The 25,504-nt window shown below is 38.1% G+C and overlaps 1 protein-coding gene across 3 annotated transcripts in view; it reads right to left on the reverse strand.

The window, feature by feature from the left end:
• LOC123315443 (protein couch potato) overlaps positions 1-25,504 on the reverse strand; it is a 91,174-nt gene that overhangs the window by 11,864 nt on the left and 53,806 nt on the right. For all 3 annotated transcript variants that reach the window (XM_044901135.1, XM_044901134.1, XM_044901137.1), the window contains exons 2-4: positions 4,039-4,116; positions 2,335-2,388; positions 1,627-1,689 (exon numbers count right to left, since the gene is read on the reverse strand). In XM_044901135.1, the coding sequence (XP_044757070.1) occupies positions 1,627-1,689; positions 2,335-2,388; positions 4,039-4,116 (195 nt within the window). The remainder of the gene's footprint in view (positions 1-1,626; positions 1,690-2,334; positions 2,389-4,038; positions 4,117-25,504) is intronic.

Here is a 25,504-nt window from a genome sequence, read left to right on the forward strand (position 1 = left end):
TGGATTGGATGGTGTGCTTATGGGGGTTGTTTTTTGCTAAGCTATGAAGCGAAATACCACTCGTACCAGATGAGCCCTCGACAATATGGACAAGAATTACCCTAATGTACAAGATCGATGTGCCTTTTTGAAACCATGAATGAATGTTACTATACGCCATTTATTGAAGCATTTCTGCCATGTGAAACATCCCTCTGCTTGAATGAATGTAGTTCTGAATGTTATCCAGAAATATCAATAAGTATTTTGCATAATGAAATTGGTTGTCAGTTATTTTTGAGGTGATGAAGGATATTATTTATATTTAAGGCGAAATAACGAGAAAAATATCGAAAACTCAAAACAAACAGACGTAAAAGAGATATGCTTCAATATTCAGTGGGTATCAAAGTTTTTTCTTCCAAAGCACTCAAATTTACTCGTGTAAATTGCACCCAAATGCCGAATCAATGATGTTATATCGTTGTACTCATATTATTGTATATTTTCCAAAACAGTTTATATATTTGATAGTTCGACTTATGAAAATTTAAAATGTTTTTCGTTCATTAATATTTATTTTCCCTTTTCTTCATCTTTCTTTCATTTGTTCAAATATTGCATTATTTTTTTAAGTGTATATGAATTTTTGAATTACAAGATAAATTAATTTCCCGTTTTATGTTTCTTATTGACAAACTTATTATTGTCTTTGTACTTTTTCTTCCTGATAAACTCATTATTCTTAAAAATTTTTACTAATTTTTCTCAATTACTCTGAAATCTACAAAACACAATAGCTACTACGTGTTTTTGGATTAGTAATTTAGGAATTATTCTCAATATTTGGATCAAATATGTATTTTTCTTAGAGAGGGTTTCAATTCTCGAGAAATTTTCCTGCAAATATTCATCCCCCTAGAACATTAGGTAGATCCTGAATCGTTTCCTTGATAGTTTATCAGGTTATTATAGAGCTGGCGTTCTGTACATCAGTTTTCCAAAAGTTGAGAAACAAAAAAGCAGCGTTCATCTAACCATATAACATTCTTAAGCCAAGTATGAATCGCTTTTCAGTAATTTATACCTTTCGACATGAATTAAATGGTCCTTTTCATTTGATAACGAGGATTCAGCCAGAAAATTTTCAGCGGACTGTTCGAAAGCATAGGAAGGCATTTCACATTACTCTTTTTTGAAACGGGTTTCCAACTTTTCTTCGCCGCAGTTTTCCAGCTAACAGATCCTTGACCTCCAGTCTGATTGAATGAGCTTTTACCCATTACGCAATAAGTGAGCTGTACATGTGATTCACTGAAAATGCTGGAAGATTCTTCAACCAACTTAGGCACTTCATTTGACTCCCCATGATTGTATTTAATAAAAAAAATTCCGATTATACAGGTTGAACGTATGGATATTTACAGAGGTGGATTTCCAATAATTTTTTTGATTTACTCGAAAGTAGACTGTCAATGTCACTGGGACAAGAATAAAACGTAGTTCACGCCTCTGGCTGGCAGCTTCAAAGCAAGAGCACACACACGATGCAGTTCATGCATCTCTTTCGGGGTGGAAATATGTACGTATGTTACAGGAAATGGACGTTGATTCGATATTCGGCATTTTGTTTATACAATTACCCACCTGCAGGTCCTGTTTTGCCGCTTCCGCTCCAGCTCTCGTGTGGAAAGTTACGAAACCTACGGGCTGCAATACAGAAAACAGGATTACTACAATCCAAGCCATCAGTCCAAACAGTCAGGAACGAATGGTACGTCCAATAAGAATTCGCGCGTGTTATTACATGGAAAACTAACAGGGAAATATTCATTTTATGGATTCTATGGAAGGGCAATCGAATTCGTTCGTTGATTTCGATATACAGGATGCGCCAACATGTAAATTTGTCACATAATTGATTTTTTCGCTCTTAGTTGGTACACCCCGAGAAATAGACGTTTTTTCGGGAGGTTTATTTTGTTGTTCAACTGGAAATTTGTTAAAAATCGTCTTTCTGCCTCTTTTGTTGGTTTCTGACTTATGATCCATAGGGCAGGGGGTGATTGAGGACTATATTTCGCAAGCTTATTGTCTTTGAGACACTTGAAAGAATCCAAAAGTAAAAATCAAGGAAAAAACAGGACCTTACAAGATCATTCCATGTCCGGGTACCAAAATACTATTCTGTACAAAAGAAATTCTCAGTTTCAAGAAAAAAGGAAAAAATGCTAAGGAAATCAATAAACAATTCTGATGGACATATTCAAGAACAGAACTGAATTAACGGAATTATCGCTTTTTCTACTCTGAAGATATGTGATTCATGTTTACAAGAATTAAGTTGATACTCACCGATGCAGTTTTACCATTTTTACTCGTAACTTTGAGCAGAGAACCCTCGTAACCCTGAAAATGAATATGGACCATTCAAAAATCATTACAAGGAGAGGAATGAGAAAATGGATTGAAATATCTGTTTAAATTTGATACAAGAATACCATTGCCAATTAGATAGTCTGAGAATAAAGAGTAGGTATAGTTTAGTTTATAGTTTGGTAACGAGGTTATATTTCACTGCTACCTTAAAGACCACTCTGTCCAAAAGAGGTAGTCTAAGAACAATGAACAATGGACCATCAGCTTACAGGGCGAGTCTTTGACTAGTACAAATATCTAAACATTATATTCTTGAGGTCGAAAGAAACACTTTTTCTCTTCACCATTTTTTTCAAATCAGCTCGGTTTGAAAGATACAGGCTTTCGAAAAATCATAAAAAAATGATATTTTTAGTTCTATCTCACAAACGGTTTTATCGAATGAAATGAATTTCGGAATATATTTTTTCATTCATTTGATGAATCTTTTTCGAACACAAGATATCATTCACGTCTTCCAGTTTTCTCAGTATGATCACAAGTACCATAAAAATACCAAAAATTCAAAAAACCCAACTCTTGAAACTAAGTTGGAGGCTATCTGATGATTATTTAAACGTTTTGTAAAATAAAAGATAAGTATATTCATATTTTCTCGTATGATGCGCCGTTTTCGAGTAATTTGTTCAATGTTCAAAAATTAAAAAGTAACAGTGAAATTTGAAAAATTGTACTTTGGCTGAATACAACTCTGTTTAAAAGATCCACAGATGTGTAGAGTTACAGATTTAGCTAGTTATTCTGAAGGAAAATTAGTCTTTCCAGGGGTGGCACAGCTCATTATGGAAACTTAAAAAGGCTATATCTTTTTATTAGAGTCGAATCGGAAAAAATGGTATAGGGAAAAGTGTTTCTTTTAACCCCAAGAATCTACTATTGAAGTATCTGTACGAGTCAAAGACTCACCCCGTATACGCAAACCTTTCCATTCGAAATAGCACAAACTAGGGCTTATCCCGTTCATGAACAATATTGTTTTGGGTGCTGTATTTGTTGTTCGCCACATAATGCTTTTCAGTCCATTCAATTTGATCAGCTTCAGGTCGGATTTAAAGGTTAACACCCTAAAAGCGACGGCCTTGTTTCATCGGTTCCCTTTAATCCCACTGAAATGGAATGTCTCGAAACGTATATATTACGTAAATTCCATGCAAATTGTGTCCTTGTTCGAACGTAAATCAATGTTTTCCTCTTGATCGATGCAGTCCGTCAATATTTGGTTTCACTCGAGCTGTGCGAGTGGGGTATAATAAGGGAAAGCTCTCTTGGTGAACCATCTGACTTTCGGTGAAAAACTGGGGGTTCGATAAGAGCTGATGAAGTTAGGAATTCATCGATTATCTATATCTATTCATCGTAGAGTTGGCAACGTCTTAATTTTTTGAGGCGTAGGACTATTATTTCTTCATAAAGTGAAGCAGAATTGGTTTAAAAACTACCCACACCTGACAGCAAAAAATTTCTAAATAGTGATTCGAAAACCGCTAAATCGATTCCCACAAAAATCGATGGGCTTTTCAGATAATTAATTGTATGGTAATGTGTACATAATATAGTATTCTGAATGGAAAAAGATACATGCTGATCACTATTATCAAATCTTAACTTGTGAAAGCTCACCTCATAGGCTCGGAACAATAAATATAATTCTCTTGGTTTGGCGTCCATTGGCAATCCGCTAACGAATAACGTTCGGACCTGGAAAAGAAATAAAATGTTCAACATTTTTAAAATAAATATATTCCAAGTTTGGTAAGATTCCTAATGTACTAGAGAGGGGATATTCAATACTATTTGTGATAAGCCACATCACCGAAGGGTGGAAGTTGAAGAAATTCTAAAATCAGTCATCTGTAAACACCGTTCAGGTGTGTAGTATGAGGATATATTGAAAAATTCTTAGCCTTCTATAGAACTAAACAAAATTTCATTGTCAAAATACTTTATTACTCAACATATGCTCCTCATAATTGGATACATTTATTACAGCGAACCTGCAACGTCTCTAGACCTTTAAACAAAAATGTTTCTTCTTGCTCTGCAAACCAGAACTCCACAGCTTTTCTTACCTCCTCGTTGGAAGAAAATTTACGACCTTTTTAACTTTTTTTCAGTTGAGGAAAGGGATGATAGTTGGATGGAGCTAAATTTGGAGAATAAGGGGGGTGTTATAGTAATTTAAACCCTAAATCACGAATTTTTTGCATGGCAACATGAGATTTATGTGCGGGGACGTTGTCCTGCAGAAACAAAACAGCTTTGTATAGTTTTCCGCGTCTATTCTCTTCAATTTTTTCCCGTAGAGTGGTAGAGAGTAATCTTCGGTTATTGTTCTATCCTGATCCAACAAATCATCATGATTACTCCATGGCAATCCTAAAAAAACTGAAGCAAGAGCTTTTCCAGCAGATTTTTGGACACGAAACTTCTTAGGTCTTGGAGAACCAGAGTGTCGCCATTTCATCGATTGTTGCTTTGTTTCTGGATCGTAGAAATGTACCCAAGTCACAACCATAGTAACAATTCGGTTAAGGAAGTCTACATAGTTTTCAAATCGAGCACAGATCGAACGCAATGCTTCTACACTTGCACGCTTTTGGTCAACATTCTAACATTTGGGGATCCATTTTGCAGCAATTTTTGTGATGTACTTGATGATGGCTCGATACTCCAATTTTTCGATTTTCACCATTTCGGTGGACATCTTTCTTTTAATTTATTTCGTAGCTCTGGTTTACTTTTTTGACCTCAAACTACACACTGACACTGACACGTATTGTTCGTTGCTATGGTAACGCAATATTTTTTTATGCATGAAACTGATCTAGGCTAACTAGATATCAATACATCCTCGTATATAGAATCCCAGTAGATCTTGGACACTCGACACTCGTATAAATATAGAAGAATAATTCTTGATGAGAAATAACGAGAGGAAAAAATTATCTTAAAGTCCATTTTCCCCTGACAACCAACATGGTTTAGTACCAATTTTCATTTCATTGCTCTTGCGTAGATTTCATTTTCAGTCGGTTTTCATTTGGGGCATTAATTAAAACGAATGTTCAAAATAAAGAAGGTGGCTATTACACAGGCTTCATTCTCAATGGGGGACTATGTGTGCTATCTCAGCAATCTACACGTTGGAACGTGCTAGAATTGCCTCTTGCAAAGGTCCTCTCTCATTATAAGAGTTCATCTCCTGAATTTCAGTCAGGCTTTTGTCATTTTTAGCGTTTATTATATTTGAGGTACTAGATGATTATCGCCACATTTTTTGCGTCATTCTCGTATAAATTTTAATTCGTTTAATTCAAAAATGGCGACAGAAGATATTTCTACCATTTTCATCTAGAAATTTTCAGACAGAAGACCTTCAACTGCTAATCCTTTTGTTTTTAAATGATCATCCATTGATGGATAAATCTAAGGGATAAAGCAGGTCATGATTCCAGTAACACCGCCAAATATTCGATGTTTTTTCGTCGTGGCATCAACCCTGATATTTTCCAATTTTGCCGGCAATGTGGTTCGTCAATAATGGAGAGGATTAAAGTAGAGAATCGTGTCATTTCAATAATTCGAATATGGGCATTCAGATTTGTTTCACTCCGGTGATTTGGGTAGACTGTAGCCGTGATGAAGTCAGTAGCGTACCAGTGACACTTGATTGACGGTTTATCCAAGACTACCATTAGCTTCCGTTGCATTATTCAGGCAGCAGAACAGGAGCTGATTTGGGAATTCGTGAAAAGATATTTTTTCAGGTTAGCCAAGTTTCCAAAGCTGAACTTGGAATATATCAGAAAGTGGAATTTGATTCGAAATGTTGAAGATAATATGGAATCTACAGACATCGTGAAATGCATCCCCTGCATCTTGACCCCAAAAACCTGTATGCCTGCCAATATTCTGTTAAAATTTGACAGAGGCAAATGAAAGTCAGTTTTTGGAAAAGCAGGATAAGCAAAATTTTTGTGGTGTTACCAAAAATACTAATTTCTACGAGTGGCTGTAAATCTGACGAGTTTTTCTCAAAACCCTTATTCCTTTTGCTGGTAATCCGATGGTGAAGTACGAAGAAAAAGGTTTGTATGTATGGCACTCTAATAGAAATACTACAAAAGCATCGTATTGTAAATTTCATCGGTCCCTGACAAATTTCAACAAAATAATGGCTACAATACAGGTCTTTGGAGGTAATATCGAAGGGACACTCCCCAGTGGCTTCTCATACTAAAGTTAATACGTCAGATTCATGAAATCCTCTCGTGGATTCACATTGTATCGAATACAGCCCTGTGGCGGATATTTCAGGGGTCAGGGCAGCCCATAGACAATTCTACTAGTTCGCTCCACTGCCCGGTTAACTCGATCAAATTATTTATGAAAATTGATGGGTTTTTGATATCAATTATTCATCCATTATACGGCGGGAGCCGTTATTCTGTTTGGTCCCGGTAAAACTTGTACCGAATTTATATGATGGATCCGAATTACCGTCATGTAATTTACATTAGGCTGTACGTATTATTATGTTCGCTTTCCTGGTTATGAGATGTCAATTTACTTACTTTCCCCCTCATTATGTGGATTATGATGTGGAGCTTGAAGAAGTTCATTACTGTTCTCAGTAATCGCTGTTTCTGGCAAGATCTTCAATTTGGAATTGTTTGAATATAATTAATTATTTGGAGGAACTGATGTTTCGTTTAAGCCTGGTACCTATTTTCTTTTATTTAAATAATTTTTCGGGCGGTATTCCTTCGGGATATCTAGGACAGAATTGGACAAACAATGAATTCAGAATTACTGAATAATTAACCTGTTCGTATTAAACATTCCTATTAAATTCGGGGTTACGTCTGTGATTTACTACAGAGGGAGATGTACATCATGATTGTGAGATTGATAATAACCTATGAGGCAGTAATCTGGTTTGCTAAAGCAGAGCAGCTTTTGATGCCTGTGCTTGGATCACTGGAGCTATGAGAACATATCCACCTAGTCACTTGAGGCCATCACAGATCTCACTCCTCTACATCTACAACACCAAAATCCTGGTAAGTCCGCCAGAAAGCCTTCAACAGACATCAGCCTGGAGGATGAAACTCTAGAACAGGTCGAGCAGTTTAAATACTTGGGAAGCTTCATAAATACTAGGGCTAAGCTGGACACGGAAATACATAACCGCATCAATTCGGCATCACGGGCATTCTGGAAGCTAAAGGACAGAGTGTTTCAAAATCACGACCTGAATCTGACGACCAAGACAGCTGTTTACAAAGCAGTCGTCCACCTAACGCCTCTTTACGAAAGCGAAAGTTGGACGCCCTACAGGCGACATATTAAACAGCTTGAACAAACGCGACAACGTCATCTAAGATAAATACTGCACATCAGATGGTTCCACAAAGTTTCAAAGTCAGAAGTCTTGCAGCGCGCGAGTTGTACAACAATTGGGACACAAGTAACGAGGGCCCGACTCAGATGGAGCGGCCACATTCTGAGGATGCAAGACACAAGACTCCCCAAAATAGCTATGTATGGCGAATTCACAGAGGGCGGAGCTCTGTGCTATAGCTATAATGGAGACTCGAGAAGAATACAGCGGTGGCCAGATCTGGTTGGTGACTATCCATGTCCAGAGTGTGGAAGGATTTGTAGGTCACGGTTGGGTTTTTTCAGTCACAGGAGGGCACACAGTCGCAAGTAGCCCTGAGAAAGTATAAGTTTGATCGCACTGATAGTTTTGTTGTTGAGTCTTTTTGTAGATTTATTCTCGGTAACGGGATACAGCAATGAGTGAATGATATTCATCGCTAGCTATATCACATAATAACGAGAGAGGATCACCTGACAGATTTCAACAGGCGCAATTCATTCACAATCATGATTTTGTAGTTGTCGATTCTGGATCCCAAGTTTAGCTGCTTTCCAGAGTTCGAATTAAACGATTTCTCGTGAGAAGCAATGGAGAGGTAATCAGGTATTACATTCTCAAGGCCACAGAATCTTCACTATTGTTTTAGTTGAACCCATTGTCGTAAGGCCTCTGTAAGTAAGCCAGAGAAGAGCTGAAGCAGTGTGGCAGGTGGCACTTTTTGCCACCTCCTCTCAAAATATGAGAGATTCTAGGAGGAGGGTGCCCCACAACATCAAGCTTCGTAGCTTGTTTGAGATTGGGCTCACCCTATCCGAGCAAGTTCGATATCTCGGTGTGAAACTGGACCACAAGTTATTGTGAAACAAACACATTGAGACTCAATGTAATCTTTTGGTCTACTCGAAGAGTGCTTGGTAAAGGATGGGGCTTCAAACCACACATTATGCACTGGTTGTACACTGTAGTGGTGAGGCCTATCCTTACCTACGCACCTCTGGTGTGGTGGACTTCCATGGGGAAGAACTCCAGCCGCACCATTATGACTAGATGTCAGAGGAACGCATGTCTAACCATCACAGGCGCTCTGAGATCCACCCCTACGGCAGCTATGGAGTGTCTGCTGGGCCTACCACCTTTGGACCTGATGCCCGGCGCACGCAGGACTTCCAAGGAACGAGAAGGCAGACATACTTGCAAAGCGTGGAGTCCGCTCAGCTTTTGTTGGTCCGGAACCGGCGCTGCCTATCTGTCAAGAACTTCTTCAATAGATGGCTAGACAGCAAATTTTCCTCTGGATGGAGCATGAGAAGTGGTCTCAGACAGTCGAGGTTTCTCATTGAGAGACCATCCTGTGTGCTTGAGGTCCAAAAACTCTTAGCTCTTGAGAAGGAACAACTGAGTCTAGTGACAATGACTGGCCATGTGTTTAATAATTACTTAAATAGAATGGGACTGATTAGTTGCTCCCTGTGCCGCTGGTGCAGGAGCACGGGGGAAACGGTTGAACACATTCTGTTCTTCTGTATCAACCTTGGAGACTTAAGGATGACACACCTAGGAAACACAACATTCACAACTCCTATGGTGAGAGGGACACCTCTCTGCCGACTTGTGGCATTTTTGTCAGCATGTCACAGAGTTTAAGTCTCTCCAACGTGGGGCACCGAACGTAGAAGAAGAAGAAGAAGAAGATTCTACAGTCCATAATTCAGTGTCATCCAGTATTTCTGATTCATCTGCTCGAAAATGGAAAATAATAAACCGGGATAACATTACTCCTCGAATAGGTAAGCCAGAGGGGTCCTCGAACACATTTCGCGAGCTGACTTATCCAGTCCATAACTCCGTCTTCATGACCAACAGGCAGAATGCCAAATTCCTCACGGAACAGGAACAGCCCATGAAGGAATTCAGTCGTGTATGACACTTAATGCATTGGGCTGTTTGGGTAAATTGGAATCGTATAGAATGTACGTGTATACGGACGGTATTAGTGTTATGTTATGGGCCTATACAAAGATTGGGTACTAAAAAGTTGCGATGCCATCCTGCAATAAAACCACCGGACGGAGATGACTCAAACACATGTGACACAGAGGCGCCGGACCTTTCTGTAGTAAAATTTTTAGGGGTGGCGTAAAAATTTTCATCAGGGCCATATATCACGTATATGGGTTCCTTTTGAGATATCGAGAATTAAAAATGGGGTTGGGAACGTCTTATTGCACTCGGTTTCTCCTGGGTCATTGCGGGAATGTTTCAAGATAAATTATCATTTCTAAAATCTTTGATTTTACCGGGAACTGAATGATTCAGGGATTATGGAAGAATTAGGGCTTTCAAACAAGCTAGAAAATCTTTCTTATCAGATCAGATTCTTCTTCTTTACTGGACCAAGTTCGTTATTGAACTGTGTATGCATATTTTGTAAAAATGTCCAGAAATCATATTTTTATAGTCCGAAAAAGCCACCCTCTGATTGTATATGCTGTATGTCCCCAATATGAACTTGAACAACATTATTATACAAGGTATAAAAACTTGGATCATTTCAGATCGAAATTTACATAAAAATTAGATCCCTAAGGACCTATAGGTCCAGTTTAATTTCGAGATGAGTTCAAGTTTGGGCCCAGCTCAACGAATTGGAATAAAAGAAGTGAGGATATATTAGATAATTCTAAGCCTACAATAGAAACAACCAAAATTTCAATGTCAAAATATTTTATTACTCAACATATTCTCCTCTTAATTGGATACATTTATTACAGCGAAACTGCAACGTCTCTAGACCTTTCCAAGAAAATGTTTCATCTTGCTCTGCAAACCAGACCTCCACAGCTTTTATAACCTCCTCGTTGGAAGAAAATTTACGACCTTTTAAGTTTTTTTTAGTTGGGGAACGAGATGATAGTCGGATGGAGCCGAATCTGGAGAATAAGGCGATTGTTCTAGTAATTCAAACCTTAAATCACGAATTTTTTGCATGGCAACATGAGATTTGAGTGCAGGGACGTTGTCCTGCAAAAACAAAACACCTTTGGATAGCTTTCCGCGTCTTTTCTCTTAATTTTCTTCCCATAGAGTGGTCAGTAATGTCGAATAGTAATCTCCAGTTATTGTTCTACCCTTATCCACAAAATCAATCATGATTACTCCATGTCAATACCAAAAAACTGAAGCAAAAACTTTTCCAGCAGATTTTTGGACACGAAACTTCTTAGGTCTTGGAGAACCAGAGTGTCGCCATTCCATCGATTGTTGCTTTGTTTCTGGATCGTAGAAATGTACCCGACACTCATTCATAGTAACAATTCGGTTTAAGAAGTCTACATCGTTTTCAAATCGAGCACAGATCGAACGTGATGCTTCTACCCTTGCACGCTTTTGGTCAACATTCAAACATTTGGGAATCCATTTTTCAACAATGTCCAACTTGACGTGAACTATATGATGAACGAGTTCGTATGAAATATTCAGTGCTTCAGATATCCGTTTTAGCCCAAATCGACGTTCTGATAAAATCATGTCATGAACTGCATCAATATTTTCAGGGACTGACACAGAAATTGGCCTTCTCGATCGGTCATCATCTTCAATGGAAAATTTACCTCTTTTGAAGCTTGCAGTCCAATTTTTCACGGTCGCATACGAAGGACATTGATCACCAAGGGTATTAAGCATATCTTCGTAAATCTGCTTACCTCTTAACCCTTTTAAATACTTCAATTTTTCGATTTTGACAATTTCGATGGACATCTTCTTCCCTTTAATTTATTGCCTACCTCTGGTTTACTTTTTTGACCTCAAACTTCACACTGACACTTCTAATGAGTTATTGTTCGTTGCTATGGTAACGCAATATATTTTTTATGCATGGAACTGGTCTAGGTTAACTAGATATCAATACATCCTCGTACTTCGAATACTTTGTGAATCTTTCTATGAAACTTTCATCGTTTTTGTTCCAGCGATCAAACGCTAACTCCCATGTAAACCTGGTGCGAATAAAAAAAATTAATCCCATTTCTCATATACCCGGTTCATGTCGAAGACCCCCACCGAGTGCTCGCTTATCTACGCCATCATCATTATAATTTTCATTCGTTGTACAAACAGACAATATTCGTGCCCGATAGTGATTTTCTTTTGTTCCTAGGTAAAATATTTCCGTCGGAAACTCGCAATTACACGTGACAATGGAGGATTCAACGGAAGCACGCCGAAGGTTCCATTATTTGTTCGTTCTGTATGGTACATCGGCCATAAACGAAATTATTGCCGAAGGATGGGAATGGGAACATAGCGGATCTACACTTTCCATTGTGGAAATGATTTTGTATCGAAATGTTGAAGTTTCGTAACCTGCGTATCCTTGCTGCTTCCGCTGGTTGTTCACCTCACGCATTTCAACAGAAATGAAACTCTGATGGTCAGTTTATGCAGAGGTACTAAGAATCAATACCTAAGAAAAGGGCTAGATGACGTAAACGAGTTTGCGTTCTTCCCATGGTACCATTGGTCCATTTCTTCAGGTATTAGATCTAAGTAACTCTGCATAAACTCACCATTACAATTTCAAACCGGAATTGGAAAAAACTGACGTGGTCGAGAACTTTTGTGCATTTGACAACCAATTTGTTTGGCTATCCAGCAATCCCAGATGCAATCAGATGCTTTGAAGACTCAAACAACAATTTTTTCTCGAAAACCCAAATTCTGATAATTTTTGAAATGTAGGTACTTCTCAAGACGTAAACTGTTAAATTTTTAGGCGGTTTATAATTTTTCCACGTCCTCAAGAAACATATCTGGGCCTCATTTCATATAGACTTGAATTTTGAACAATGTAAATTAGCTTGTTGATACACTTCTGAAGTAGGAACAAGACATTTTTTCCATTTGATGCATCTTAATGCATCAAACTAAACAAATACTACACGTGTCTCGCTTAAACGTCAGAATCTTCAGGTGGATGAAGATGGCATAGCAACTCGACACCGCAACCCAGAAGTAATAGAACGAGTTCTACAAGAAACGATTGACGAAACGAATGACTGGTGCATAAAGTGGAAAATCAAGCTCAATGGACAAAAGAGCCAAGCAATACAGAAGAGAAGACTGCGACCACAACGAATCTAGAAGTTGACGGCGAAGAAATCGACTGGAAAAATGAAGCCAAATATTTAGGAATAATGCTTGACAAAGGACTTACTTGGAAAAGTCATATCGAACAAGCAATCGACAAAACGAAAGCAGCGATGAATAGACTCTACCCTCTGATAGGAAGAAAAAGCCACATGTCGAAAGAGACAAAATTGAAGATAATCAAAGCCGTTGCTAGGCCTCAACTGACTTATGGATCAATTGCCTGGGGTTTCGCGACAAAGAGCCATATCAAAAGAATTCAGGCCACTGCAAACAAGCTGCTACGATGTGCAATAGATGCACCTTGGTTTGTCAGGAATAGACAGATTTTTAGGGACCTAAAATGGAAAACCATCCTGAACAGAAAAGCAGAGAAATTATACGAAACAGCGAAAAACCATCCAAATCAAGAACTCAGGAGACTAGTGGACTACGACCCAGAGGAAGACAAAAGGAGAATGCGAATTTACCGAAGGAGACCAAGAGATCAATTAAAAAGAGATTGAAATAAGAACAGAAACTTATTGAAAAATCCAATAAAGTGTTATCCAATAGAAGATAAACACATATCTAAATCCAACACGATAGTGTGCGAGAAGAAAACCGACTAAGAGACTAGGGTTTATAGGCAAATGCCCGGGACCAATATTCAAGAAGCAGTTAAGGGTTTTTAGTGGGTCTCGAGCTCAGGAGAGTGAGAATCCCCACATTTGTTCCCCCTCAGGAGAGGGTGGTTCGTCTGACTTGCAGATTTTCCCCCTGCTACAATAAAAAAAAGTACCACTCCATCAATCGAGATTTATCTGGACCCAAACTTCGCGATAATTTCAAATGTGGAAATTAATTCCGCGATGGCTGTTTTCCCAAGAGCGGCCTCGTTAATTGCTAATTGCGAGACTTTCCCCAAACTCCGGAGGAAATATAGTTCCCATGTCAACTACTTCACGCCACGTCCACGGTACTTCGGAGAACACAAATAAATCAATTCACAGAGACCAATGTACATGTTAATTCTCCCTAACTAACTTGTAGTATGTAGATAAGGGGCGCATCGTTAGCCGAATTATTCGATTTCCCAGCTGAATGTAAGTGAGCCGGCTACCAAAGTCTTGATCCTGCAAATTGAGGATTTCCATCAACTAATCCGATTGTTCGTTGCTGATTCGGAAGATAATGGCCTTCGGTATAGCCGAAAAACTCCGGTACGGGTGGCCCTATTTGCCCTATTATCTCGCCGTTTTCCGCAGATCCTTATTTATTTTTTCCCCTCGAAAGTTGTAGCGTTTACTGACGAAACTGGAAGCTTACTGGTCAGCCTTTTTGATGACCGAACGGTTGCAGAGAGTTCGATGAAATTCCGAGATTTTTTACTAGAAGAGTTGCTTTTTCAAAATATGTATCACATATGTGGAAAAAAAATATTTTCTCCCAAACAGGGCCAGATATCTAAAATTTTGGTATGAAAATATAGGTTTCCGAACACGCTGAATCTATTGCGAGCAATTTCGAAAGCCTATCTCCGATAGTTTAGATTTTCATCTCAGAAATGGCATTTTTCAAAAATTGCAATTTTCAATCTGAGATATCTCCTGTTATATTCGACTGATGCAATTGGGATTTCCGGTTATATAATCAGCGTTGCCTAGGCTTCCACCCAAGCATAAAAACTCGATTTCGAAAATCTCGATTTTTTTGGTCAAAAATGAGCAAGGGGTTAGACCCCCCTAAAATGACCTATTTGCTATTCTGTCTTAAAATCAGGATGTTTTATTACTGTCCTCGGATATGGAGTGCATAGAATTTGTTTCGAAGATTCTGGAAAACCAAACACTTGATGATTCAATAGAGAATTGCACTCCAGAGAGCTCTGCGAAGTCAACTCGAAAATGAAAAGTGGAAAAACAAAGGAAATTATTTTCTCCTGAACAGTGTGATATATTGGGGAGTTTGGTATAAAAATATAGGTTTTCGAACACGCTGTATCTATTGCAAGCAATTTTAAAAGCCTATCTCCGTTCGTTTAGATTTTCATCTTGGAAATGGCATTTTTCAAAAATTGCAATTTTCAATCTGCGATATCTCCTGTTATATTCGTCTGATCCGATTGGGATTTCCGGTTATAAAATCAGCGTTGCCTAGGCTTCCACCCAAGCACAAAAACTCGATTTCGAAAATCTCGATTTTTTGGGTCAAAAATGAGCAAGGGGTTAGACCCCCCTAAAATGACCTATTTGATACTCTGTCTGAAAATTAGGATGTTCCGTTACTATCCTGTGATATGGAGTGCGTAGAAATTGTTCTGAAGATTCTAGAAAACCAAACAGTTGATGATTCAATAAAGAATTGCACTCCAGAGAGCTCTTCGAAGTCAACTCGAAAATGAAAAGTGGAAAAACAAAAAAAATTATTTTCTCCTAAACAGGGGCAGATATTTGAAATTTTGGTATGAAAATATAGGTTTTCGAACAGGCTGAATCTATTGCGAGTATTTTCGAAAGCCTATCTTCCTTCGTTTAGATTTTCATCTTGGAAATGGCATTTTTCAAAAATTTGCAAATTTCAATCTGCGATATCTCCTGTTATATTCGTCTGATCGAATTGGGATTTCCCTTTATATAATCAGCGTTGCCTAGGCTTCCACCCTAGTACAAAAACTCGATTTCGAAAATCTCAATTTTTTGGGTCAAAAATGAGCAAGGGGTTAGACCCTCCTAAAATGACCTATTTGCTACTCTGTCTGAAAATCAGTATGTTCTATTACTGTCTTAGGATATGGAGTGCATAGAATTTGTTTCGAAGATTCTATAAATCCAAACAGTTGATGATTCAATAGAGAATTGCATTCAAGAGAACTCTTCGAAGTCAACTCGAAATTGAAAAGTGGAAAAACAAAAAAAATTATTTTCTCCTAAACAGTGTCAGATATTGGAAAGTTCGGTATGGAAATATAGGTTTTCGAACACGCTGAATCTATTGCAAGCATTTTCGAAAGCCTATCTCCGATAGTTTAGATTTTCATCTTGGAAATGGCATTTTACAAAAATTGCAATTTTCAATCTGCGATATCTCCTGTTATATTCGTCTGATCCAATTGGGATTTCCGGTTTTATGATCAGCATTGCCAAGGCTTCCACCCAAGCACAAAAACTCGATCCCGAAAATCTCGATTTTTTAGGTCAAAAATGAGCAAGGGGTTAGACCCCCCTAAAATGACCTATTTGCTATTCTGTCTTAAAATCAGGATGTTCTACTGCTGTTCTAGGATATGGAGTTCATAGAATTTATTTTGAAGATTCTAGAAAACCAAACAGTTGATGATTCAATAGAGAATTGCACTCCAGAGAGCTCTTCGAAGTCAACTCGAAAATGAAAAGTGGAAAAACAAAAAAAATTTTTTTCTCCTAAACAGTGTTAGATATTGGAAATTTTGGTATGAAAATATAGGTTTTCGAACACGCTGAATCTATTGCAAGCAATTTCGAAAGCCTATCTCCGTTCGTTTAGATTTTCATCTTGGAAATGGCATTTTTCAAAAATTGCAATTTTCAATCTGCGATATCTCCTGTTATATTCGTCTGATCCAATTAGGATTTCCGGTTATATAATCAGCGTTGCCAAGGCTTTCACCATAGCACAAAAACTCGATTTCGAAAATCTCGATTTTTTAGGTCAAAAATGAGCAAGGGGTTAGACCCCCCTAAAATGACCTATTTGCTATTCTGTCTTAAAATCAGGATGTTCTACTGCTGTTCTAGGATATGGAGTTCATAGAATTCATTTTGAAGATTCTAGAAAACCAAACAGTTGATGATTCAATAGAGAATTGCACTCCAGAGAGCTCTTCGAAGTCAACTCGAAAATGAAAAGTAGAAACAAAAAAAATTATTTTCTCCTAAACAGTGTCAGATATTGGAAATTTTGGTATGAAAATATAGGTTTTCGAACACGCTGAATCTATTGCAAGCAATTTCGAAAGCCTATCTCCGTTCGTTCAGATTTTCATCCTGGAAATGGCATTTTTCAAAAATTGCAATTTTCAATCTGCGATATCTCCTGTTATATTCGTCTGATCCAATTGGGATTTCCGTTTATATAATCAGCGTTGCCTAGGCTTTCACCATAGCACAAAAACTCGATTTCGAAAATCTCGATTTTTTAGGTCAAAAATGAGCAAGGGGTTAGACCCCCCTAAAATGACCTATTTGCTATTCTGTCTTAAAATCAGGATGTTCTACTGCTGTTCTAGGATATGGAGTTCATAGAATTTATTTTGAAGATTCTAGAAAACCAAACAGTTGATGATTCAATAGAGAATTGCACTCCAGAGAGCTCTTCGAAGTCAACTCGAAAATGAAAAGTGGAAAAACAAAAAAAATTATTTTCTCCTAAACAGTGTCAGATATTGGAAATTTTGGTATGAAAATATAGGTTTTCGAACACGCTGAATCTATTGCAAGTAATTTCGAATGCCTATCTCCCTTCGTTTGGATTTTCATCTTGGAAATGGCATTTTTCAAAAATTGCAAATTCCACTTGAGAACTCCTCAAGACCGAACGGCTGCATCGAGCTCGATAAATACTTCAGATTTTCAACTAGAAGAGTTGCTCTTTCAGAATATGTATCACATTTAGATCTACGATAATTTTCCTGGAAGATAATCGACTCGCAAGTTGATCTTCGAAAAATTCCCAAAAAGATGGGGTCAGTTAAACATTCGTCAAGACCGAATGGCTGCACCGAGGCATATACAATTTCGATATTTATCACAAGAAGGGTTTCTCTCTGAGAATTTGAGAAAATAATTTTTTTGAATATTGGAAAACGATTTTATTTCTCCTTTATGAGGTCTCGAAGTGTTAAAGTTTCCAAGAAAGGTTTTTCACGTGAAAAGTAGTTCGATTCAGCGCTCATTAAACAGCATACCGTTAATGGATATTTAAATTCTTCACGCACACGAAAAACGACATCGTCTGTAATTTCATCGACTTATTTTATTAAAAATTTCCCATCTCGGCCATATAATTGAGATAAAATTTGCGTGTTCGAATCCCATAAGACTCAGGGGTATACTTTGCAGGGGTGTGTTTTTAGGGCTTGCCCAAGAACATTTTGGGAGCGGCTATTACGAGCTCTATAAAAAATGAACTTTACAGTTCCAATGTACCGCCGCCTGTTCTAAATAATTCGCAGGTGATAAAAAATGTTGAATAAATTGCTGAATTACCAAGTTTATGGCTAATAAAGGAAGGTCTTCCAGAAATGTAATTTTCAATCGACATATGTACATGGGAAACTGCACAATTTATACATTTTCGATTCAGAAAAGTGAAGATGAAAGTGAAGAAAATCATACAAATATACTTTTCAAATATTTCAGTCACTTTTGAGGAAAGATTTCAAGTAATATATATCCATAGTATATTATGAGTAAAAATAAATACATAGATTAATGACTAATGGTTGAATTAAACGCCTAGGTTTAGAAGTTTCGAGTTCTGGATAAAAGTTGAATAAACAATTTTCAAATACTGAATAAAACACGATTACATGTCCTTTCAAAAAGGATCGATACTACTGAGACTAGGCATGTCGAACTTGTACCTAGTTTCGATAGCTGATGTTGAATAATGAAAGCGTATTTCCAGAACTTTCCCAAAAGTAAAACAGTCTTGTTCATGTTTTGGCCACTCACGAGAATTAGATAGTTTATTGATGGGAATGAAGTTTTTCTATAACGTGAAGTTTAGCTCCAAAACGAAACTGATGGAAAGTAATAAATGTTCACGATTAAGTTGGAAGAGGTCGAGTAAAGACCCCATTTATTTTATACTCTGGATAAAACAGCAATGAACGTTTTCCAATATCCTAAATTTCTGTGTGTACCTATTCCTTTTATTCATGGGATAATCATGAAATAATACATTGAAATCATAATAGGTATGAAACTTTGTCACTCATTTCTAGTGTCATCAATAATTTTTACTGAACATCTACGGATTCTCAATACGATATAAAGGGTGTCCTCTTTAAAATAAAAAAGTTTGTTAATTCAGTATCAACAAAAAAAAACAGTATGCATGCGCCATTGTAGTTTCGTAAACACAATCTTTTTGGTTTTAAAAATATCAATTTGGTTAATATGAACTATTCCAACCCTGTTTTATTCCGGAAGCCATTGTGTGAAAGTTAATTTGATATAAGGATGTGCTTTTACTGTATCAAGACTTGGAGCGCAGCATTATTATTCAAGTATTGTTTTTTTAACAGTTATATGGGAACGGAACTGCAATTATTATTAAAAGTTGATATCAAGATGGACTGTCACTATAGAAGTAATAGAGTATAGAGAGTTGCAATTATTCATTTGTCCATAGGCTCGATTTAAAAGATACAGGCTGTTGAAAAACCATAAAAAATGTCATTTTTAGTGCTATCTCACAAACGGTTTTATCGAATGAAATGAATTTCGGAATATAGTTTTTCATTCATTCGATTAATCTTTTTCGAGCACAAGATATCACCCACGTCTTCCAGTTTTCTCATTATGACAAATACGTACCATAAGAATACCAAAAATTCAAAGAACTCAACTCTTGAAACTACGTTGGACGCTATCTAATGAATATTTGAACGTTTTGTGAAATGAAAGTATTCCTCATATTTCCTTGTATAATGCGCCGTTTTCGAGTAATTTGATGTTCAAAAATAAAAAATTTCTGTGATATCCAGAAAATTGGGTACATTGGCTGAATGCAACTTCGTTTAAAATCTCCACAGATGTGTAGTGTCATAAATTTAGCTTGTTATTCTGAAGGGAATTTTGTTTCTCCAGGGATAGCATAGCTCACTATGAAAACTTAAACTGCCTATATCTTTTCATCAGTGCCGAATCAGAAAAAAATGGTACAGGAAAAAAGTGTTTCTTCTGTCCTCAAGAGTCTACTGTCGAAATATTTGCACGAGTCAAAGACTCACCCTAAAAAATATGCGTTGATTGGCAGAAAGCATATGAGAGGCAAAAAATACCAAATCTTGCTATTTATGTCTTAGATTTTATGAATTTATTTCTGGGAGTAGCAAGAATAGAAGTAGCAGCAGTAAAGAATATGACGAACTTAGTGTTTTTGTTACAGGATTCAAAAATGGAGTTAGTCAGCTTCCAAAACCACAAAAGCAAAGAGCTCCCATACTTGAACACTCCCAAAAATCCGAAAATGTGTTTATACAATATAATACGAGTTCGTGCTCCTCAAATTCTTGTGTCACAATTAATTGGCTGTGCTGTATTAGTTTATATTCTATTTACACAACCCTTGACTGTATTTTGTAATTTGTATTTTAAATGAAATTAGTTAAAATACCGTATTTTGTAATAAGAATTGATTCAGATGCATACCACCCGCTGAATTGAACTAGCCAATTTGCCATCGTCAAGACAACTAAATGGAGAACGTTCCACCGAAGAGGAGCAGATGCTGACCATGGTTTCGGTCTTATTTGACCTCGTCAGAGCAACACAGCGTTTTCCATCGAAGAAGGAGCTGTGTTGCTCTGACGAGGTCAAATGGGGCCGAAACCATGGTCAGTAGAGGGTCCAACTCACGGCGAGGAAGGTCCTGGTTCTAACCTCGTTCGATTCTTTCCACCAAATCGAAAAATTTCGTCATCGAGGACTGTATAATCAAAGAGTAACAACTCTTTGTATACTCTTGTATACTCTTTGGTATAATGGCGTGAAACAAAATCGAAGTGACATACTCTGCGCCGTTTTCCAATCAGAAACATAACTTGCCCCCCAATTGACATTTTAAATGCCCGATAGGACAAATCCAGATGCCATGATCCCCATCAAGTTTCGGTACTTGAAATATCGAGTACAATACGGCCGCGAATCAAACCGTCATGCAAAACGTCATAACGCGATCGCTGTTTACGACGTCGGCAATTACTGAACGTACTCTATAGCTGGCGGACGTTCGAACTCCAATACATATCGGAATTGAAATTTCCGGATGAGAACAGCCCCCATTGTTGTGTTTTTTCATTTTCGCAACGATGTATGGACGCTCCAGCGTTTTCCATAGTCGCGGTAAGTGGGTTTTGTCGATTTCGAGCTGTTTCTTTTTTTTTAGTTACTTCAGAACAGTTATTTTCATCGTAAATTCATAGTCCTCCATTCATTCATTGCTGTACCCCATTACCGGGATTGAATCTACAAAAAGGCATAAAAAAAGAACAGACTTTCAATTTCTTAGGGCTAATTGCGACTGTGTGCCCTCCAGTGACTGAAGAGACCCAAACGTGACCTACAGATCCTTCCACACTTAAGAAGCGTTAAGAATGTAATACCTGATTACCTCTCCATTGCTTCTCACGAGAAATCTGTTTATTCGAACTCTGGAAAGAAGCTAAACTTGGGATCCAGAATCGACAACTACAAAATCATGATTGTCAATGAGTTGCGCCTGTTGAATTCTGTCAGGTGATCCTCTCTCTCGTTATTATGTGATCTAGCTAGCGATGAATATCATTCACTCATTGCTGTATCCCGTTACCGAGAATAAATCTACAAAAAGACTCAACAACTATCGATGCGATCAAACTTATACTTTCTCAGGGCTACTTGCGACTGTGTGCCCTCCTGTGACTGAAGAAACCCAACCGTTAACTACAGATCCTTCCACACTCTGGGCATGGATAGTCACCAAGCAGATCTGGCCGCCGATGTATTCTTTTCGAGTCTCCATTATAACTGTGTGCCAAAGACTTCCACTGTGATCTGTCTGAAGCTAGTTGTTCCCAGTTATGATTGGCATTAACTGATTTTAGGGATTGATGCAGTATATCCTTAAACCACTTATACTGGCCTCCTGATTTCCGAGCTCCCTCTGTGAATTCGCCATACATAGCTATTTTGGGGAGTCTTGTGTCTTGCATCCTCAGAATGTAGCTCCATCTTAGTCGGGCCCTCGTTACTTGAGTCTCAATTGTTGTACAACTCGCGCGTTGCAAGACGTCTACATTCGAAACTTTCTGGAATCATCTGATGTGCATTATCTGTCTCAGATGAAGTTGTTGCGTTTGTTCAAGCTGTTTAATATGTCGCCTGTAGGGCGTCCAGCTTTCGCTTCCGTGAAGAAGCGTTAGGAGGACGACTGCTTTGTAAACAGCAGTCTTGGTCTTCAGATTGAGGTCGTGATATTGAAACACTCTAACCTTTAGCTTCCAGAATGCCCGTGATGCCAAATTGATAAGGTTGTTATGAATCTTGTTGTTGAATTGTTATTTATGAATCTTCCCAAGTATTTGAACTGCTCGACCTGTTCTAAAGGTTCATTCTCCAGTCTCCAGGCTGATATGTGTTCGAAGGCTTTCTGGTAGAATTAACAGGATTTTGGTTTGGTCGATATTGAGTCTAAGGCCTAAAGATTCGTATATATGTTTACAGGTGTCCAGCATTATCTGTAGATCTTCTGATACTGCATACCTATAACATGACGATAATATGGCTCCATAACCTTCAGTTGACAATTCAAAAAACTCATCAAACCTTCTTTCTAAGCTCTATCTGTTGTGATACAATAACAGTGAATATTCCAATGAGTTTCTTTGAGTATTACATGGCCGAGGAATTGTATTTCAATTACATTTAAAAAATTGGAATTCTACCTAACCCTGGCTGCTTTAACTTCAAATGAGTGGAGCTTAGGATCTCCTTGAAACTCGTGGAGGCTACATTTCTTCTGGTGGACTTGCAAGGCTGCTGAAAATGGGCTGGGTTTTGTTCAAAGCTCGGGAATATTTTCTACCCTTCAACCACAGCGAGTTGAACACGTCTCCCATGTTTGGTGTGATGCAGGACCAATTTCAGGCCGCTGTTTTATTTTTTACATATGTCATGTTCGATATTTTAGTGTTTCCGTACTTCCACGCCACATATTCGAAAAATTCCACATAACACGTCGATATTTCCTCCCCTACATAATGCATCACGTGATCGCGTCCACCGGCAAACGAAAAATCCGTGAAATAATTCACCAGTCAATACTTCCCGACAATATATGAATAATAGATCGCGTTAGCCCGTATCAAATTTCGGAGATATCGTAGACTGTCCTTTTTTTCCCCCGCAACGTTCGGTTTCCATCAATCAACGACATGAAAGTTGGTATTATTTAAGCGAGACCCGTGCATATTTTCCCATTTCACCTTTTCACAATAAATATAGAGACAAAGGGAAAACCGTGAAGTTGCGTGACAGTTCGATTTTTCTGAAAAGCTCGCCGGAACAACTACCTTCGTGGTTTAATATCGCAACTATAAAAATGAAATGGTTATTAGGAACTTATGAGTCACGGTAAATTTACATTCCGTGGAAACATGCTCTAGGCATGAGGGGCACGAAAATGGGAGCAAAAGGTTAAAGCTATATGCATACAAAATATTCTAGGGAAAACTGTGGAAACGCTCGCCATACGCTGATGTGAGTTGCCACTTTCTCTCTTGGAGGAATAGTGAATTTTCATTGGGGAAGTTGACCCTCTAGATTCCAGATTTTGAAGGGAGTTCGTTGCATTGCACGGTGACTTCAAGATCTCTTCTGTACACCATAGAGGTCCTCCCTACTCGTTATGGGTTATCTTTAACAATCTTCCTTTCTACTTGGCATCGTTTTGGTGGCTCTGTTCGTTCATTCATTGATGTATCCCTTTACCGGGAATGAATCTACAAAAAGACATAAAAAAAAGGACAGACTTATAATTCATTAGGGCTAATTGCGACTGTGTGCCCTTCTGTGACTGAAGAGACCCAACCGTGACCTACAGATCCTTCCACACTCCGGGCATGGATAATCACCAACCAGATCTGGCCGCCGCTGTATTCTTCTCGAGTCTCCATTATAACTGTGCACCATAGACCTCCACTGTGACCTGTCTAACGCTAGTTGTTCCCAGTTATGATTGACATTAACTGATTTTAGGGATTGATGTAGTGTATCCTTAAACCGCCTACACTGGCCTCCTGGTTTCCGAGCTCCCTCTGTCAATTCGCCATACAGAGCCATTTTAGGGAGTCTTGTGTCTTGCATCCTCAGAATGTGGCCGCTCCATCTGAGTCGGGCCCTCGTTACTTGAGTCTCAATTGTTGTACAACTCGCGCGTTGCAAGACTTCTGCATTCGAAACTTTGTGGAACCATCTGATGTGCATTATCTGTCTTAGATGACGTTGTTGCGTTTGTTCAAGCTGTTTAATATGTCGCCTGTAGGGCGTCCAGCTTTCGCTTCCGTAAAGAAGCGTTGGGAGGAGGACTGCTTTGTAAACAGCTGTCTTGGCCGTCAGATTAAGGTCGTGATTTTGAAACACTCTGACCCTTAGCTTCCAGAATGCACATGATGCCGAATTGATACTGTTGTGTATTTCCGTGTCTAGGTTAGCCCTAGTATTTATGAAGCTTCCAAAGTATTCAAACTGCTCGACCTGTTCTAGAGTTTCATTCTCCAAGCTGATATGTATTTGAAAGGCTTTCTGGCGGACTTACTAGGATTTTGGTTTTGTCGATATTGAGTCTAAGGCCTAAAGCTTCGTATATATGTTTATAGGACTCTCTAATTCCCCAAAAACCCTCAGTAATATTGCCCCACATTTCCGATGCACCTTGTATATTCAATTTATTACGAAGCTACGAAGATTCCAATGATTTCAATCAAGCAAATGAAGAATAACCAAACTCTTGATCGAGCAAACACAGTTTGGCGAAACCCAAGTGTTTCAAGATATCTTTCAACTTTGTACAAAACATTTGTGTCTTGATATTGAGGTTTCAAGTATATGGACTTGAATCTGTGGTGAAAATCTGTATCAGGGTTGAGCTAGATTAAGTGCAATAAATGTTGGACAATTTATACGTCTTCTACTGTAGACTTGTGCTTTATGCTTATATAAAAGTGGTAAGCAACAAGTGTACATAAAGTTAACGAACGCATGATGAGATTTTAATTTATTCAAACTGCGATTTATTTTCGTCATGCCCACTGGTTTAATCTTATCAAGTTAAAACCGTATTTACATATAATTACGGAGATCAGGAACAATGGAGAGCTGTCCGCTGACGAGCACTTTCCTGATACTTTATTGTAGCGAATTTTGATCTAGAGTACTGATTGTTGAATAATATACGAAGCATATTCGACAAAATCTTGTAATAGACTTTCTGTTTGAACAAACTAGTTTTGTACATCCAACAATTTATTGTTCAATACCAAGTAGATACAAAAAAACTGCTCAGATCTATAAAAATGTTTCGTTAATTCAAGCATTGAAGGTTTTACTGCTTCTCTGGAATGCCTTCAAGGGTATTACTTCCTCGCCCTGCAATTTTTTTCGTCCAAAGCACTTTTTACGTCGGCTAGCACACTGCCACCGAGTGCCACCATCAAGTGATTTGGTTTCATCCCTTTTCTCATAGAATCTGCTAACCCATTATCTTTAGGTGCTTCCTGTGACGACAATGCCTTGTAAGGAATCAAGTAAGGAGACAAAGCAGATCTCG

The sequence above is a fragment of the Coccinella septempunctata genome, chromosome 6, assembly GCF_907165205.1.
Source record: "Coccinella septempunctata chromosome 6, icCocSept1.1, whole genome shotgun sequence".
NCBI classification, from domain to species: domain Eukaryota; kingdom Metazoa; phylum Arthropoda; class Insecta; order Coleoptera; family Coccinellidae; genus Coccinella; species Coccinella septempunctata.